Here is a 20,118-nt window from a genome sequence, read left to right on the forward strand (position 1 = left end):
CACACACACACACACACACACACACACACACACACACACACACACACCTCTCCTTTGACCCTACCATCCTCTTAAGCTATGTCCTGTATATGTTCTCCTTTTTCCCTTTTAAACTTATAGAAAAAGTAAGCTACAAGCCCTGCTTTCACTTTTTCACCACCCATTCAGTTCTCAAGCCCTCATGATTCAATCCATTAAAAACTTATTAACGTATTTCTACCTGCAAGGCACTATAAGAGGTAGCTATCTTCTGATAGCTTAATAAAAATAACTTAATTAAACACTTAATCCTGTTTGCCTCAGTTTCCTCATCTGTAAAACAAGCTGGAGAAGAAAATGGCAAACCATTCCAGCATCTTTGCCAAGAAAACCCCATTAGACACAATTGAAACAACTGAACAACAACAACAAACCTGAGCGTGTTTATAGGCATGGAGAAAGAACTAGTAGATAGGAAGAAATTGGGGAGGGGGGGAGGCAGATATTAATAGACAGCTCCTTTAACAATCTATCTACATAATTCCTCAAATTCCCCAATATAAATGACCTCCTCCATCCCACTTCAGTTATATTCTGACTCAAACCTCACTCTCCCTGAGAACTGTTTTACCTCCAACAGCCAGAGCTCTGAATGCTACTCTCCAAGTAAAATCTCCTATCCACCTACTCTCTCACTTACACTAATCCTGTTCTTCATTCTTATTGTAACCTTTGGTGTCTTGATTCTTCTCTCCTCCCATTTCATCTCTCCAGCTCTAGCTTCATTTGCTTCCAACCTAGCCTTGATTCTATGATCAACCACCTTAATGTTTCACTATTGCCCTAAAATACTTTGCCTCTATTCAATTGTTTCTTATCAGCAAATACTTGTCCCTGCATCATGGCAATGATCATATTTTCCCAGGACTACTAAGAATTGCTGGACAGTCACAAAATGAGTTGATTTAATCTGCTACAAGTTGATAGTAGATAACCTTACTTGGGGGGAGGAGGAAACTTGGTTTAATAGCTGCTGGAAGCTCACTCCACCTCTGAACTTCACACACTGGAAGTACCCTCTGTCCCTGCAGCCTCTCCCTCTGATTGTCTCCTGATTCTTCCCCAAACCTCCATTTTTAGGAGGATACCGAGGCTAATCACGTCTTCATTCCTCTCTAGCCTGAACTCCTGACTACAAACTTTCTCTACTCTGCCTCTGAAACCAGGTATTTTCATTTCTCCCATTTGTTTTTCCTTGCTCACTTTTTCAATGTAACCAGTGCATCTTTTTCTATCATATATTTCTATGATCACATTATTTACAATGCTTTTCCTGTATAATTCTTGTTTGAACTGTGTTGTAACCTGTCCACATGCCCCATGAACCTATTTTCTTTGGGTGGCTGTTGACCTCAGGTCTTTAGAAACTGTAGTGTTCTGTGATTTTGAGCCATACAACCACCATCACCATAAGAATAATGGTGTTTAAAAGACGAGCCTTTGTGTAAGGAGAATTTTGGGGTCATTGTGCCTGGCACACTGGAACAGATTAATAAATCCTTGTTGAGTAAATGAGTGGTTGACTAAAACAATCATGCAATTTCTGAAAGGAGATGCAGCTCATTCAAAAACTCCTGTTTAATTCCAGGTCTGGTTCTTAGTCCATTTGCAGGATCTGTACAACATATACATACCATTGTATAAGCTCTATGGGTTTTCTATCCACTAGGTGGCTCAGTGGACAGGGTACTGGGCCTGAAGTTAGAGAGACCAGAGTTCAAATCTGACCTCAAACACTCACTATCAAAGACTTACTATCTTTGTGATCATGGGTTATCACTTAATCTCTGCCTGCCCCAGCTTCCTCAACCGTAAAACAAGGATCATAGTAGCACCTACCTCACAGGGTTGTTATAAAGATCCACTATTATTTGTACAGGGCACAGCATACAGTCAGCACTTAATAAATGCTTATTTCTTTTCCCTTTCCCCTAGTAAAGACAAACTCTGGAGTGATATGCAGGTGCAGTCAGCACAATATTATCTAAACAAGACTGTCTAAAGAAGACAGAAGTGTTAGGCCACTCTCAAAACCCTCCCACCGCTCTCAATCAGATTAAAATGTAATTAGGTGGGAAATGTTTAATAAATAAAAATACAATACAACAAAAATAATGCTAATTTGTGGTTTTCCAAGTCAATATGCAGCCTGAAGGCATCTGTTCCAATTTGAGTTTGAGTCAATTTGACACCATTTTTTTAGAGCAGATCTGTACAACTTGTAAACTTCAGGCTGCATATAGGTTAGACTAGAGACAGACTGACAATGGTTGGCTGCCCCTGCTGTGGGTCATGTGACAAACAGGGGAGTGCACAGTGGCAACCCTACATTTTTCACAGGCCACCCAAAATCCTTTGGGCCAAATGTGGCCTGTGGGCCATTATATTCTGCAGACCTGCTCTATAGAACCACATCATCTACAGCAAGGGATCCTACATTTTTGGAATCATTGATTCCTTTAACCTTCTGGTGAAAGCTATGGATCCCTTTTCAGAATAATGTTTTTAAATCCACAAAATCAGATACATAGGATTACAAAGGAGACAAATTATATTGAAATCTTTGTCAACATATTTCAAAAACAATTTCCTGAGCCCCAGGTTAAGAATCCCTGACCTGTAGGGAGTCCATTGGACTCCATGCTGTATCTCCTCCATGAGTCAAATAATTTGACTGACTAATGTTAATAATCAGAGACCTATCTTCTTTTCTGTACCTTTCTTTAGTTTCTCTCTTGCTACTACTTCCTTTCCATTCTTCCAAAACAACATTAAGATTGCTGAACCCTAAAAAAAAAATCTTTCCTTGATTTTTCAGCCTCATTTACTAGCAACTGTCCCATCTCTCTCTCTCTCTCTTCAATAAAACTACTAAACTCTTTGCTTTCCAAATCTAAGGGCAGTTTTTTATCTACTTTGTAACACTACTTCCTGAATTCTCAATTCTTACCTGGCCTTAACTGCTGAATGGGTGTTGTCTCAGACAAACTGAGACCTGGGAAAGACCTTAGCTTAAAAAGGTGAAGGTCTCCTACTACATCTGGGGCCATCTCCAGTCATCCTGACCTATGTCTTGCTACTGGACTTGGATGACTCTGGAGAACGGAGTGATGACTTTGCACTGTTCTGCCTCACTTAAACCCAATTCACTTGCAAGTCAAGACATCACTCTCCTGATGTTACTGGTCTTCTTAAAGAACAAAGGACAAACAACAACAGTTAAGCTTTTAGACAAACTTTTCTAACATGGCTAACGCTAAAATTTGTTTTGCATAACTACATATTTGTAATGGGTTTTATTCTTCTTGCCTTCTCAAAGAGTAGAGGCAAGGGAGGGGAAAGGAGAGAATTTGGAACTGAAAATAAAATAAAATTGAATAAAAAAAATAAGGAAAACATTTTCTTATACTCTGCTTTCTCACTATTCACTCTCTCCAACTCTTTGCAAAATGACTTCTGCTGGGGCAGCTAGGTGGTGCAGTGGATAGAGCACCGGCCCTGAAGTCAGGAGGACCTGAGTTCAAATCCGGCCTCAGACCAAAAACTTGACACTTACTAGCTGTGTGACCCTGGGCAATTGCCTAACCCCAATTGCCTAAAAAAAAAAAAAGAAAGAAAAAAACAACAACAAAACAAAATGACTTCTGCCCTTACCAGTGACCTAATTGTCAAGTTAATTAATTACCACTCCGTTACTAGATCGTAGGTTCTCATACTGGGGTCTACAGACCACAAAAGGCCCATTTCAGGAGGTCTACTGCAAAACAAACAAACAAACAAAAAACCCCAAACCAAAAAAATAAAAAAGCAAACCCTACACATATATTTTTACTAAGCTTTAACTGAAATTTATCATTTCATTCAATTTTTATTTTTTTTCTAAAACATTATTCTGAGAAGGAGTCCATGACACAAAAAACATTAAGAATTCCTGCACTGGATATATTCCCTCTTCTGCTGGCTTTGCAGGTACCATGATTCTCTGGTTCACCCACCCCTCCATTCATTTTCCTGTTTCATTTCTGGTTTGTCACTCTCATCCTGCCCCCTTAATTTGGGTGTTCCTCACAGGTCTGTCATAGACCTTCTCTTTCTATACTTTCTGACTTGGCAATTTCCTTCTTTCTCATGGCTTTAATCATCACCCTTATGCTGATCGTTCCCAAATCTAATATCTCCAGTCCTGCATTCTCCTCTGAACTTCAGATTGGCATTTTTAGCTGTCTACAACTCATCTTCAACCTAAATGTTTCACATTCAAAATCAAACTCATTATTTGTCCCAGTAAACTAGCTCTACCTTCTGACCTCGCTATTTTTGTTTGTTTTGTTTATGACACCCACTACTCAGCCCATCTTCTAAAATTCACAACCTTAAAGTTATTTTGACTTCTCCCTCTTCCTCATCTTTCACACGCAGCCAAGCTCTCAAAGATTCTATCTCTGTAACATCTCTTAAATCTGAACCCTCTTCTCTATTCCTGCAGCTGACACACTCATACAACCAAACTTGACTACATAGCATTCCATTTCCCCCTTTTACCACACTTTTTATGCCTAGAATGTTCTCCCTCCTCATTTCTATTTCTCAGACTACATAACTTCCTTTTAAGTATTAACTTCTACAAGGAGTCTTTCCTGATTCCCTTAATACCTGGTACCCATTACTTTGAATTTATTTTGTGTTTACTTAACTGAGTACATGTTGTTTACATCCAAAATAGAACATAAACTCTTTGAGGGCAGGGATTGTTCTCGTCTTTGTATCCCCAGAGCCTAATGAACAAAGGCTATCACATAAATAGGCTCTTAATAAATGGTTTGCTGAATTGGCTGGCATTCCATAATTTGGCACTACTCTACCTTCCCAATCTTATATTCCTCATCCTCTACTCATTCTGTACTCCAGCCAAAGTGGATAAATCTTTGCCCCTGGACATATGCTTCTGTACCTTTTTTCAGGCTGTCTTTATACCCGGAGTGCTCCCTTTCCTTCCCTACTGCTGTTTTGTCTATTGATTCTTATTAATCCTTCAAGGTAAGACTCAAATGCTAGCTCTTCACTGAAGCTTCTCCTGAATTCTCCCATTGTTAACCCAATGAGACCTTACCCCTATGGTGGGTGAAAGACAGAATGACTGAGGAAACAAAGGTTGCAGCTCCCAAGCATATTGATTTATTAAGCAATGCATGCCAATTGCTTAACAAATCAGGACCAGGCCCCTTCCTCAGCTTAGGGCTGACAGAGGGAGGCAGACTTTAATACATTAAAAACAATTAATCAAATAAGACAAATTAATTAAAAGGAAACAACCAGGAAACAATATCAGGTGGATATACAATTGTGAGAAAACTCCTTGCATCAGTCTTTGGATCTGACTGGGTTTCTGGTCAGCACAGACTAGGTCTTTAGTTAAGGGTCTCTAAGCAGCAGGTAGAGGTGGTCCAGCTTCCCAGCCACATATGGCTAGGTTCAAACAATACAATACAATAAGGTTTTCTCCCAATTCCCACAATCAAATAAAATTTTCTCCCAAGCAGAAGTGGGAGTAGACCCAATATTGAATAGAAAAGGAACTGAGCTAGCTCCAGAATTGAGTCATAAGATGGAGTCAGTGTAGTTCATTCAATTCCCACCACCATTTGCTGCTCCAATCCCCTTAATTATCTCACCCCTAAGAGCTTACTTTGTTTTATAACTTTTTTTCTTTTCTTTTTTTTTTTTTTAGGCAATTGGGGTTAAGTGACTTACCCAGGGTCACACAGCTAGTTCGTGTCAAGTATTTGGTCTGAGGAGGGATTTGAACTGAGGTCCTCCTGACTGCAGGGCCGGTGCTCTATCCACTGCGCCACCTAGCTGCCCCTTTTATAATTCTTTAACGTATTTTTCATGCAATAATGTATAGCATACTTATGTTGGCATGATTTTCCCTCTGACCTGAATCTTCTTAAGGGTAGGGACCAGTATTTAATCTAAACTTTGTATCACTCTCAGTACCGAGGACAGTGCTCTGTACTCAGAAGAGACTTAATATCTATTTTATTTGTTACTTGATATACTTAGAGCTAATCAATGTCTTCAGCTGTTGCTAAAGCTAACAATTATGTGGTTTTTAAAAGTATATATAAGAGTTATTTGTTTTTAAAGCATCTATATATGCAGCAAGAAGAAAATATAACCTTAAGAATCTCCTATATTTTCCTACATTCATATTATTAGAACAGTGTACATTCCATAATTTTCCATTATTCTCCTAAGACTTTTTCCCTCCTATTACAGTTTATGTAGCTAGACCCCTCAAAAATAGCTCCCAAATGTCCTATATAAATGATGAATCTGGAGCCCAAATCTGTTACCTGAATTATATGAAGAACCTAGGTTCAAATCTTGGCTTCTAATGCTTGCTACCTGTGTGACTTTCAGCAAGTGATTTAACCTCCTCACTTTCCTCAGGGGTTGGACAGTACGGTGTCTGAGTCCTTTCCAGTTCAGTGTATGTAGATGATGGTAAGATCTCCATTTTTCAGGCCATATCTTGGCTTACCCCCTAGGTAGGTAGCAGCCTGCAAAGATTAGCATGAGTAGCCTAAAACTTAAAAGAACAGAGGAGTTCATTCATCAGGACATTCTCCCCAACAATACAGATGGCCACTTATCAACACCTGTCCATTCTGTGGGATTCTTGTCTGCATTCTTCCATGAATTTGCCACAGGGAGTCTACTCAAAATACCCAACATCTTCCTTGGTTTCTCTGATATGAAAGGAATACCAGAAGGGTACTCAGGTTATCCATCACTCCTAGTCCATGCCATTAGAATAGCTCATGTTCTTTTCCAATCTTTTACTTCTATTCAAGTTTCCTCACTGTTTATATGTTTCAGGGCAGGTAAATGGAGAAGTGGATAGAGTGCTGGGCCTGAAGTCAGGAAGACTCATCTTCCTGAGGTCAAATCTGGTCTCAGATACTTCTTAGCTATGTGACCCTGGGCAAGTCACTTAATCCTGCTTGCCTCAGTTTTCTCATCTGTAAAATAAGCTGGAGAAGGAAATGGCAAACCACTCTAGTATCTTTACCAAGAAAACCCCAAATGGGGTCATGAAGAATCAAATTCAACTGAAAAGCCAACAACAAAACAAATTTTATGTTTCAGCCTATTCATGTTACCATTATTCTCTAGTAAAAAAATAGCTGGAGTCCTCTGATTTACAGTAGTGCTACTTACAGAGACCAATACAATATAATTGGTAGCCGTTTAAGGTTTGCAAAACACTTCACAAACACGATTTCATTTGCTGCTCAAAGATAACCCTACAGGGCAGCTAGGTCAAATTTGGCCTCAGACACATGGCAGTTACTTGCTATGTGACCTTGGACAAGTGACTTAACCACAATTGCCTCACCAAAAAAAAAAAAAGATACTCTATAACCATATAAGCATTATTAGGCTTTTTTTTTTTTTTGTTACAGATCAGGAAACTGAAGGTTTCAGAGGTGAAGAGATTTTTCTGTGATTACCCAGCTTAAAGATGTTAAAAGCAGCATTTGAACCCAGATCTTCCTGATGCCAAACCCAGGGCCTTTTGCAACACACCATGCTGCCTCAGCAATAGGAAAATAAACTCCACACTGTAGAGAAGCGGAACTCTAAACAACTAGGAAGTTATAAAGGCTTACTGAGATGGTAACCTGGAAAGAATGACTGAACTTGGAGTCTGAAGATTTGAGTTCCAATTCTATTTCTCCTTTGTACTGCTTGGGGTTGGATTTGAATAAAGGAAACAATCATTTATCAAGCACCTGCTATGTGCCAGGCACTATTTTAAGAGCTTCACAAATATCTCATTTGATCCTCACAACAGCCCTGGGAGGTAGGTTCTGATATAGGGGAGATCTCTATTTTACAGCTGAGGAAAGTGAAGCAAATGGACAGACTAGATGACCTCTAAGATCCCTCCCACCTCTTCATCTGTGATCCTATGATCTTTTGTTCATCTATATTGTTACTTGGTATTAAGATAGGACTTGTAAATATAAGCGCCTTGCCTGTTTAAACCCTCACAACCAACTAGTAGGGAAGACTTTTTAACTTTATGCTGTTTGAGAAAGGATATAGTTTGGAAAGCAGGTGGAAAAGAGCACACAGAGGAATTGTGGTGAGCAGGAAAAGGCTAATGTAGCCTCTTCATTGGGCAATCCCAAAGCTGCAATCCCAAAACTGGCCAAAATGAAACTGACTCCCAGAAATCAATTTTTCAGGTTGTGCCAACTAAGTCTCTAACTATTTCATGGGGAGAAAAAAAGAACAGGAATTTGAAAGTAATGGAAGTAAAGGTACCAGACTTGGTTCTTTAAGGGACCAATGCCTAATGACAGGCAGGGCATGCAAATTAACACGCTACTCTTGAGTGAAGGGTTGTAGCAGTTTTTTAATAACAGTACTGCAAGGAAGCAACCCGGGGCTGAACGTGGTCCATCTTGGCATTCTTATAGGCAGCATGGCTGTATAGTGCTTTTCACTGCAGCAAAGAGAGACTACTGGGGCTATAAGGAATCTTAGAGGTCATTTAGTTCAACACTCTGGTGCAGTGGAAATAGGTCTTGAACTGCTGTCAGAGCACCTGGATTTGAATCCTGTCTCTGCCACTTACCATCTGAAGGCCCTTGGGTAAGTCAAGACCTATCTGGGCCTCGGTTTCCTCTTCTGTAAAATAAGGGTGTAGGACTAGATAGGAGCCGAGTTCCCTTCCAGCTTTAAATACACATCCTATGATGTATGTATCTCTGGACCTTACTTTATTCACCTGAAAAATGAATGAACTGGACTGATTCTGAAAATCAATTCCAGCTCTAAATCTAGGAATACACGATATTATTCTATAGATGGGGAAACTGAGGCAACAAGGAGGGCAGTCAAACAAAGGGGACATGCATACTCTCCCTACGGATGGAATGAGAAAGGAAAAAACCCTTACCGGGTCCCACCAACCCGAAATACTGCTCGGAGGTGGGAGTGGTCGAGGGGGATTCTGGTGGGCGTCAGGGGGTCATCCCTTACTGAAGGGGGGTCGCCTGGCGCGGCAGGGCAGAGTCACTGTCCACGGGGTGTGGGGCCGGGGGGGAGCCGACAGGCAAGGGGAGGTGTTCGTGAGTGGGCGGGTGGGTACCTGTGGAGGCCTCGCAACGCTGAAACGCCCCGGGCGAGCATGAGGAGGGCGGAGGAGCTCTGGGCGGCCTGGGGCCGGGATCGCGGCGGCTTCGGACGCTTTCTCCAGCCGCTGCCGCTCGGGGGCAGGGGCGCGAGGGGGCACGGCCACTCTGCAGCGCCGAGCAGCGGGACCCAAGGCGTGTGACAGCCCCACGCCGGCGCCCACTTCCGCCCGCGGCCCCGAGCGCGCCCGCGCACGCGCCCGCGCCTGGAGGAGAGGCTCGGGAGCGCGGGCGGTGGCGGCAGCAGGGAGGGGGCGGGGGAGGCGAGCGAGCCGCGAAGTTTGTGCAGGCGGGGCTGGCTGAGGGGCGGGGGCGGCGTCGGGCCGGGTGGAGCAGCGGGAGACGCGCTCCTGTCGTCGCTGCCCGAGGTCCTCTCGTAGCCCGTGGTCCTGGAGCTGCATCCTCGCTGCTCATCCTTCTCGCAGGGTAAGGAGGCTTCTGCTAGAGGAGGTCCCCCCCCCCCCCCGGGGGCCCCCCCCCCCATCTCACCTCTCCATTCTGGAGCAAACCTCGGAGGTTTTGCATGAGTGGGGTCTGCTGCATACTCAGCCCCCACCCCAACCCCTCCAAGTCAGGGAACAGGGGAAGATGCCAAGGGGTGCAGGCAGAGAAAGAAGGGGTCGTTGTTGTTGTTGTTGTTGTTTTAAGGGAGGGGGGTGTCAGTGCAGTGCTGAAAGGTGAGGGTATAGAACGGAGCATCCTTCCTCTTTCTCCTCTATCTCCCCCTCCCTTCTCTACCCTTACCCCTCCTCCTCCCTTTTCTTTACCAATCTCCTCCTCCCTTTTCCTCCTGCTCCTTCTTTCGCCCCCAAAGAGGAGGAGGACGAGAGGCGCTAGGGAGAAGGGGTGCTGGGAATGTGAATGGCGCTATCAGCACCTGCAGCCCTAGGGCCTGAACACTGGGTTCATCTTCCCCCACCCCCGACCCACTTTATTTTCTGAGAACATCATATAAATAAATGAAGAAGGGGGGAAAAGAAAGCAGAGGAAGCCAGCAGCAGGTACCACACCCTGACTTTGAATTAGGGAGACCAGAGAGCCAAATGAAAGAGTGTTAAGAAATTAGAAGCCATAAATGTATAGACTGGCCCTGAGCCACCGTTTGCATGTTTTTCAGTGTTTTGCAAAAAAGAAGGTCTATGAATGAATGTTGTGAGGAATTTTAAGCCCCACTGGACAAAGTTATACATATGGTATACTGTATTAAGGAGTGTTTACAGCATGCATTGATAAATGTGTATAATTAATTACATGTGTAAAATTTAAAAGATGTTCTATTTTACTATCATATGTATATGGCATATATATTCATACATACATTATTTTAATTTTCATTACCGTCCCCTACAAGTTCCTTAGACAGTAATTATTAGAAGAGAAAAGAGATTCCTCCTCCACCTCCCATGATGATGCATTTAAGTACTGTGCCATTTTTATTGGGTTTACTCTTTGAGACTGATGCTAAGAAAGTTGAATCACCTTAAAGTTGTAACTCATGAATAGATGGAAATGACCAGTTTTGAAGTTAGGAGAGTGTTGTTTATCAGGAGTTAGAGTTGAGGTAACTGTGTTTTGATTCTCAGTAAGGACAAAGTGGTTAAATAGTCCCTGAGGCAGTGATTGATAAAAACACATTAAAAATTATTTATACAGGTGTTCATTGAACCTGTCAGTCTCAGCTTAAAATCAGCATGCTCTCTTAGAGAAAATTTCTACTTAGATAAAACTGTTGCCTAATCTAATACAATGTTACTGTGTATAAAGGAAAAGATGTCATAAGTAATCCATAATAAGCCTTTGAGTTCACTTTACTTTAAAAAAAAAAGAATTCATGTTGTTTTTTAAGGTATAATTTAATTTGTAGACCCTCTGACCCATACCAATTGTTTGACCCTGGGCAAGTCACTTAAACTGCCAATATTCATGGAAATTCTCCATGACTTCAAGTTTCAGAGCAGTTACCTTTCAGCATTGGTAGAGGGAGTTTTCTCACCAGGAGTTCTCTATATTAATTAAATGGTAGGTCTGGGCCAAAATAATTTAATTTGTAAGTTTCATATTTCATTCTTAATAAACTATCTATCTTAGTAAACTTAATATTTCTCTTTCTTTTAGGCAGGGGACCATTCTCCAAGCTTGCAAAATGTCATCCATCAAGCATCTCGTCTATGCAGTTATCCATTTCTTGCGGGAACAAAGCCAGATAGATACTTACACTTCAGATGAACAAGAAAGCTTGGAAGGTAATGTTAATGGCTAACTAGGTACCTATTTTTTGTCTTAGCTTTTATGAAGCAGCTAGGAGACCCAGTGGATAAAGTACTGGACCTGAAGTCAAGAAGAACTGAGTTCAAATCCCTTCTCAGACACTTATTAGCTACATGACCCTGGTCAAATCACTTAATCCCTCTCAGTATTAGTTTCCCCATACGAAAATGGGGATAATAACAGTACCTACCTCACAGGATTGTTGTGAGGATCAAATAACAATAACATACATCAAACATTTTTTCAAATTGTAAAGCACTATATAAATGTAAGTTATTACTATGATCATAAACTTCCTCTAGAGTCTTTATCACCTCACTGTGACATGGAGGTGACCCTGGGTTCTCAGAGGCTGGTTCAGAAGAATGCCAGCTCTGTGAAATCTTACCAGACTGGAAAAGCTTCAAGTGTAGTCTGTGTGTCTGTCCTCAGGGATCAGCCTAGCTAAGTTCAGAGAGACTCCAAGTTGACTTCAGGGTGAAGAATTTTTTTGGTGGGGGGGTACCAGGCAACTTTTGAAGGACATTGACTAAGTCAAAGGGGATTGTTCTGCATGTCAGTTAACAGAATACTAATGAAACCACAGATCATTAAAGTGTGGTTTTAAAAGAATCCACAAATGGGTTTTTAAGCACCTACTATGGTTGTAGGCACTGTTCTAGGTGCTAGGGAAGTGAAGACAAAGATAATTTTTTTCCTGTCCTCAAGGGACTTATATTTTATTTAGAGAGACAACATATATGCATGTAAATATATAGAAAATAAATGGAAGGTCACTAGCAGCTAGGAAGGTCAGGAAAAGCCTTGTGACGTGAGCTTTGAAGCAAACTAGGGATTCTGTGAGTCTGAGATGAGGAGGAAATATATTCCAGGCATGGGAGTAGGGGTGGGTAGCCTATGCAAAGGCTACCTCTGTACCTATGCAAAGGTACAGAGACAGAACATGGAGTATCATGTGTGAGGTATAGCAAGAAGGCCTGTTGCACCAAACTGGGTAGTGCATAAAGAGAGTAATATATAATAAGGCTGAAAAGGTGGACTGGACCCAGGTCATTAAAGGCTTTAAATGGCAAAAAGAAGAATTTGTATTCAATCCTTGAAATATTAGGGACCCTCTGGAATATATTGTGCAGGGGAATGATATGAAGAGAACTGAACTTTAGGAATATCGCTGTGGCACCTGTGTGTTGGATGGTTCGGAGGTAGGAGAGCTTTTGAGGCGACAAGTCCTACCAGGAGGCTGTTACAATCCAGGCAAGAGTTGATGAAGGCCTGAACTATGGTGGTGGCCACGAGTAGAGAGAAAGGGATGGATACAAAAGATGTGGACATAAAATCCACCAGATTTGGTAACTAACTGGATGTATGGGGTGAGGGAAGTGGAGGATGATTCTATGTTTACAGACCTGTGTAACTAGAAGGATAGTGGGGGCCCTGAACAAAAATCCAGTTAGAAAGAGTAGTGATTAAAGGAGTGGTCAATGAATTCTTTTTTGAATGGGTAGAATTTGAGATGCCTGTGGAACATTCCATTTAAAATGTCCATTAGGCAGTTCATAATGTGGGATTCATCTTAGTAGAGAAACTAGATTTACAGATTTGGCCATCATCTGCACAAATATGATAAACTCATGGAAGTTGATGAGATCATCAAGAGTATAGAATGAGAAGGGCAACTAGGTGGTGCAGTGGATAGAGTACAGCGTCTGAAGTCAGGAAAACTCATCTTTATGAGTTCAAATTCAGTCTCAGACACTTAACTAGCTGCATGATGCTGGGCAAGTCACTTAACCCTGTTTGCCTCAGTTCCTCAACTGTACAACAAGCTAGAGAAGGAAATGGCAAACCACTCCAATATCTTTGCCAAGAAAGCCCCAAAAGGGGTTACTAACAGTCCAATCTGACTAAAATGACTGAACAGCAACAACAAATATAGAGAAGAGGCCCAGGGAACAACCTTGCTTGCTGTGCCACAGCTAGGAGAGATGATATGGTTGCTGATCTAGCAAAGGAGACTGAGAAGGAGCTGTCAGGAGGAAAACCTACAGAAAAGAGATGGTCAGTGGTGTCACTTGATGCAGAGAGATCAAGAAGGATAAAGACAGAAGAAAAAGACATCTGATTTGGTAGTTAATAGATCATTGGCCACTTTGGAGAGAGCTACTCCTTATGTTTTAAGGCAAGATCAAAATATTTTGTTGACCGTTCAGGAAGAAATACTGTGATGAAGGAAGACATTCTGACTACTCTAATAGTTTCCCTAAGACTTTTTTTTATTAATAAGAAATAGCATCCTGTTTACAACTGATTATATTGACATAAAGATTTCTTGGAAAAGTAGGTGGATAAAGAAAATAACATAATTGAAGAGCCTAATCGTTACACCACTGGTGGAAGGCTCTGAGCAGATGATGTATATTTGGGAGCTGCTTATCTTGAAGAGAGAGGTTTTCCCCACCAGAATAACAAGGTTTTTTGTCCTTTATAAGCCTTTTTATTGTTTAGTTAGGTGATCTGAAGTCACAGAGAATATCACTGTCACATGCTTTCTTGACTTTATGTTCCTTCATAATAAAATGCAAGTTAAAAATAGTCATAGCAGCAATAGAATTCAGCAGATGGGTTTGTGGTAGTTCACTGAGCCTACCTTCCTTGTGGCTTGAAAGATTTAATTACTGCAGTGAGACAGTGCACTGGGTAAAATGTAATGAATGGTGGTCCAGTTATCATTTCCTTTTTGAAGATATATTTCCTCCAAAGGGACAGCTCTCACATTGGCTTCTGAGAGAGCCTCCCTTGCGGATATGCTTTTAGGAGGAAGGAATGGAAACTGGGCCTTTGTTTAAAATTTACTTGCCTCTGGTGATGGGGGAATTCCTTTCCAGGGCTGTCATGAATAGCAGTTGACATATGGCTGGAGGGTTGAAGAATATTGCCATCAGTACAACTTTGTAATGAAATTGTTGGTGATTCTTAATGTTCTGACCAGTGGGAGGTGAAGGTGATAGAGGGGAATATATGAGTTTGAGTCATGTCACAAATGGATAAGTGAAATCACTCTAACAAAGAGATTTGTTTTCTAACAGAAAGAGAATATGTGCTTTATGAGAGAATATAAGCTGCCAGAAATATAATCGAGCCCTTCTTATCACCAACACTTTGAATCCTATTTTTAGTGTTGTATGCAGCCAAAAATATGGTGCCTTAGGCTTTCTTACATGGCATTCAGAAATGTTGCCAGCCTATTTGTGTGACTGCCCCTCACTTTTTTTTTTTAGCTCTTTGAGTCTAATTTAGTTGAACATGAAAATAATAGTGGAAGTTTAAGCCCTGGAATAGGCCAAACCTTATCACTAACTCACTGTGTGACCTTGAGTCTGTCATTTAACCTTTTTGTGTATGTTACTGTGTAGGTAACAGGGAAATAGCATCTGCTTTTCTTACCTCATAGAGTAGTTGTGAGAATCAACTGAGATAATGTATGTTAATGTGTTTTGAAAAGTAGCTACTTCTATATAAACATTGTGGGTTTGGTGTTCAGACCTGGGACTGCATCTGTGTGGGGCACTCCTTGCATGGAAACTCCTTCCACTGACCCAAATTAGCAGTTCATCTCTAACTTAGTCTTAGAGAGTTGCCTGGGACACAGAGAGGTAGAGTGACTTGCCCATGATTTCAGAGGCAGGCCTTGAAGCTGGGTCTTCCTGTTTCGAAGGCTGCCCTTCCATCTACTAGACGACCCTTCCTTTCTTTGGAAACATTTATTTTAAAAAATGGATATTTATTTTATTTTCATGAAAATTTACCTTCTCTCCCTTTCTTCTCCCCCCATCCCAAGCCTCCATTGAGAAATCAGGGAAAACAAAAGCCCTGCTACAAACATATATAATAAAACAAAACAAATTTTGACATTGGCCATGTCCAAAAAAAATGTCTCAATCTGCACTCTGAGTCTATTAACTATACACTTTCTATCAGGAGGTAAATAGCACATTCCATAATGAGTCTTCTGGAATTGTGGTTGGCTATTGTATTGATCAGAGTTCCAAAGTCTTTCTGACATGTTTGTCTTTACCATATTGTTGTCATTGTATCTATTGTTCTGGTTCTGTCCATTTCACTCTGTATCAGTTCATATAAGTCTTCTCTGAAACTGTCCCTTTCATGTTTTCTTATAAAGTGGTATTATTATCATTTAGTAAGAAGTAGTTACCTCTTTTTTGGGCTACAAGTACATCTGTTTTCTCCTTCGGGTACCAAGCAGATAGTTTTTTATTACTTTTGGATTAAGTAACACTCAAGGTAATATGTTTCATTAGTATTTTCCAATATAATTCAATAGACATTAAGCATTCAATGTAGGAAAAGAGCACTGTGCTTGACACTGGGTGAATTGTACATATAGATAAAAATAAATCTCCTACTTCCATGAAGCTAATCCAGTAGTAGGGATAAAACATACACATAAATAACTATCATATAAAATAAGTATATAAAAAAGATGAGAACAAAGTATAATGTGATTTCAGAGTGGGAAAAAATTATTAATAACTGGGGCTTCATGGAATAAGTGGTATTTGAGTTGGAGTTTAAAGCTTGGATAGGAATTCAATGGGTTGAAGGGTAAGAACAGGTTATATTATGATTTATTCAATAGTTTCTCCAGGAAGACATTGAATATTTCCCTATTTTAAAGATGAAGAACATGAGGCACAAATAAATTGACAAAAACCACATACTCTATTATTTGGCATAGAATAATGCCTCACATATATAGAATATGTAAGGTTTTACAAAGTACTTTCTTAACAAGAACCCCGTGGCAAAGATAGGCAAATATCATCTCCATTTTAAAGATGAAGAAACTGAGGCTTAATTGCCTTGTCCAAAGTCATATGGAAATCGAACCCAGATTTCCTGACCTCTAGTCCAGTGTTCTTAGTAGTACTATAATGCTTGAGTTGTAAGGCTATGTGGCTTGTACCACTAAACAGTGGCACTAAAACACAAAACTGTGCCTGACACATAATATTAAATGCTAGTTTTTATTATCATTATCATTACAAATTGCCTTCTCATTGAAATAATTCACCTTTAACATATTTATTGTTTCTGTTTCTCTAAGACATTTGGCACCTTTCCCATCTAAAAATAATTTCCTCTGTATCTCTAGTAGATTCAATAGGAAACTTCTAGCAACTGTGAATGTCTGCTAATCTAAAATCTGAATATTTTAGAAACAGAGAGGTTGCTTATTTAAACAGAACTGGGGTTCTATTTTTAAAAACCAAAACAAACAAAATAGCACCCTACTTTTAGGTGTGTTCATATGGATATAGCATATTACAGATCTGTCCTCTGGTGTTACAGACAGCAACTCTAAGCAGAATTAAATTTATTCCACAAAGCAGGTTTTGACAATTCCTATGAAAGGAAAGCTTTGAAGGTAAAAACAGATGCTACTGCTTCCTCTTTTTATGGAGATTCAGGAGTCTGGAGTAGGGTGGTAGCAATTTAAAAGAAAGGGGTGGATATGAGAAACATTTGAAGGAATAATTGAAGGGGTCTCTGTATTGATTAAATTTAACAGGCAGACAGCACAGTGTAGTGGAAAGAATCCTGAGCTTAGCATCGGAAGACCTAAATTTAAAAAATATTTTCTTTTTTATATTTGTTATTTATTTTTTAACATTCTTTAAAAAAAAATTGAGTTCTAAATTCTCTCCCTACTTTCCCCCACCCACCCACTGAGAAGGCAAGCAATATGATATCACTTATACATATGAAATCACACAAAACTCCCCCACCTCCCAAAAAAGCAAGAAAAATAAAAATTAGAAAATTATACTTCAATTTGCACCTCTCTCTGGAGGTGATAGCATTTTTCATCAAGAGTCCTTTGGAATTATTTTGTATTATCATATTGATCAGAATAGCTAAGTCTTTCACAGTTGATCATCATTACAATATAGCTGTTATTCTGTACAGTGATCTCCTGGTTCTGCTCACTTTATTTTGTATCAGTTCATATAGGTCTTGCCCTATTTTCTTGAAATCCTCCCCTCCTTCTTTCTTATGGCACAATGATAATGTGTTATAATTTGTTCAGCCATTCTCTAATTGATAGGCATCCCCTCAATTTCCAATTCTTTGCCACCACAAAAGGAGCTACTGTAAATATTTTAGATTCTTTTCTTATTTTCTTTGATATGTTTGGAGTACAGACTTAGTAGTGGTAGTGCTAGACCAAAGGGTGTGCACAGTTTTATAGCCTTTTGTACATAGTTTCAAATTGTTCTCCAGAATGGTTAGACTGGTTTTCAATTCCACCAACAGTTCATTAGTGTACCTATTTTTCCACATCTCCTCTAGCACTTGTCATTTCTGACAGATGTGAGGTAGTACTTCTGAGTTGTTATAATTTGCATTTAATCTAATTAATAATGGTTTAGAGCATTTTTCATATGACTATAGATAATTTTGATTTCTTCGGAAAATTGCCTATTCATATCCTTTGACCATTTGTCAATTGGAGAATGACTCTTATTTTTATAAATTTGACTCCTTTTCCTATATATTTGAGAAATGAGATCTTTATCAGAAAAACTTACTGTAAAATTTTTTTATTTTATTTCATTGTCTGTGGTACTTTTTTAGCAGAATGTAATTATTTCCTTGATTATCTCTTTTAATTAGGTCTATTTTTGCTTTTGCTTTGTCTGAGACCATGATTGTTACCTGTGCCTTTTTAATTTCAGCTGAAGCATAATAGATTCTGCTCCCACTCTTTATTTTAACTCTGTGTGTCTTTCTGTTTCAAGTAGACCTCCTGTAAACAATATATTGTTGGATTCTAGTTTTTAATTTATTCTGTTATCTGCTTCCTTTTTATGGATGAGCTCATCCCATTTACTTTTACAGTTATGATTACTGTGTATTTCCCTCCATCCTATTTTCTTCTGTTTATCCTCTTTCTCTTTTTATCCCTTCCTCAAAAGTCTGTTTTGCTTCTGACCACTGCCTCCTTTAATTTGTCTTCCCTTTCTATGAATCCCCCCTTTCTCTTATCCCCTTCTCATCCTATTTCCCTGTTGGGTTAGTCATAGTTCTATACACAACTGAGTGTGCAGATACAGTCTTCCCACTTTGAGCCAATTTCAGTGAGAGTGAGGTTTAAACTTTGCTGCCATTCCTCTTCCACTCCATGTTCCCCTTCACTATAAAAATTCTTCCTTATGTGCCTCTTGTATGTGAGATAATTTTCCCCATTCTACCTCCCCCTCCTCCCAGTGCATCCCTCTTTCTCACCTCTTCACTTTTTCTTGTTAAGATCATTCCAGCACAATTGACTCACATCTATACCCTCTATGTTAGCCTCCTTCTAACTGTCCTAATGATGATAAAATTCGTAGGAGTTACATGTATCATCTTCCCACACAGAAATGTCAACAGTTTAACTTTATTGAGTCACTTATGATTTCTCTTTCATGTTTACCTTTTTATGCTTCTTCTGAATCTCATGTTTGAATGTCAAATTTTTATTTAGTTCTGGCATTATCAGGAATGCTTGAAAAAGTCCTCTAATTAAATATCGATCCCCCACCCCCAAAGGATTATAGTTTTTCTAGGGAGGTTATTCTTGGTTGTAATCTTAACTCCTTTGCCTTCTAGAATATCATATTCCAAGCCCTCTGCTCCTTTAATGTGGAAGCTGCTAAATCTTGTTTGATCCTGACTAGGTTCCAGGGTAGTTGAATGGTTTCTTTCTGGTTTGGTGAAGCATTTTCAGGTTTATTGAAGCTCTGGAATTGTTGTTTTTCCAATGAGATATTTCACATTTACTTCTATTTTTTCATTCTTTTGACTTTGCTTTATTGTTTCTTGATATCTCATGGAATCATTAGCTTCTACTTGCCCAATTCTAATTTTTTTTTTAATTTTTAGGCAATTGGGGTTAAGTGACTTGCCCAGGGTCACACAGCTAGTAAGTGTCAAGTGTTTGGTCTGAGGCCGGATTTGAACTCAGGTCCTCTTGACTTCAGGGCTGGTGCTCTATCTACTGTGCCACGTAGCTGCCCCCCACTGTGCCACCTAGCTGCCCCCCCAATTCTAATTTTTAAAGAATCATTTTCTTCAATGAACTTTTGTACCTTGTTTTCCATTTGGCCAATTCTGCTTTTTAAGGTGTTCTTTTCTTTAGGGAATTTTTGTGGCTCTTTTGCCAAGCTGTTAATTCTCTTTTCATAATTTTCTTGCATCATTCTAATTTCTTTTCCCAACTTTTCCTCTACCACTCTTACCTCTTTCTTTAAGTCTTCCAGTAATTCTTATTGGGCCTGGGTCCAATTCACATTTTTTGCTTTTTAGGTTTTGCTTGTAACTGTTTTCACATTGTTATCTTCTGAGTTTGTGGCTTGGTCTTCTCTGACACTGTAGTATCTTTTTATGTTCAAGTTCTTTTTTAAAAAATCATTTTCCCACCTATTTCTTGACTTTGAACTTTATGTTAAAGTTGGGCTCTGCTCACCTAGGGGTGGGGAGACTTTGTTCCAAGCTTCAGGCTTTTTCATACTTCTGATTTCAGAACTAATTCTAGGCTAAA

At 39.8% G+C, this 20,118-nt stretch overlaps 2 protein-coding genes across 3 annotated transcripts in view; one reads left to right on the forward strand and one right to left on the reverse strand.

Annotated features, from left to right (window-relative positions):
* The window catches only part of NLN (neurolysin), a 118,904-nt gene extending 109,605 nt beyond the window's left edge, over nucleotides 1–9,299 (reverse strand). Inside the window, exon 1 of the mRNA XM_027863553.1 lies at nucleotides 9,206–9,299. Within this exon, the coding sequence (XP_027719354.1) occupies nucleotides 9,206–9,246 (41 nt within the window). The 5' untranslated portion in view covers nucleotides 9,247–9,299. The remainder of the gene's footprint in view (nucleotides 1–9,205) is intronic.
* SGTB (small glutamine rich tetratricopeptide repeat containing beta) overlaps nucleotides 8,547–20,118 on the forward strand; it is an 84,928-nt gene continuing 73,356 nt past the window's right edge. The window contains exons 1-2 of one of the 2 annotated variants that reach the window (XM_027863557.1): nucleotides 8,547–8,706; nucleotides 11,364–11,491. In XM_027863557.1, coding sequence (XP_027719358.1) covers nucleotides 11,392–11,491 — 100 coding nt within the window. In that variant the 5' untranslated portion in view covers nucleotides 8,547–8,706; nucleotides 11,364–11,391. Of the gene's footprint in view, nucleotides 8,707–9,606; nucleotides 9,675–11,363; nucleotides 11,492–20,118 lie in introns of those variants that run through there. The other variant, XM_027863556.1, reaches the window with a different exon arrangement.

This window comes from Vombatus ursinus, unplaced genomic scaffold (genome assembly GCF_900497805.2).
Source record: "Vombatus ursinus unplaced genomic scaffold, bare-nosed wombat genome assembly UNPS02014772.1, whole genome shotgun sequence".
Classification (NCBI taxonomy): Eukaryota; Metazoa; Chordata; class Mammalia; order Diprotodontia; family Vombatidae; genus Vombatus; species Vombatus ursinus.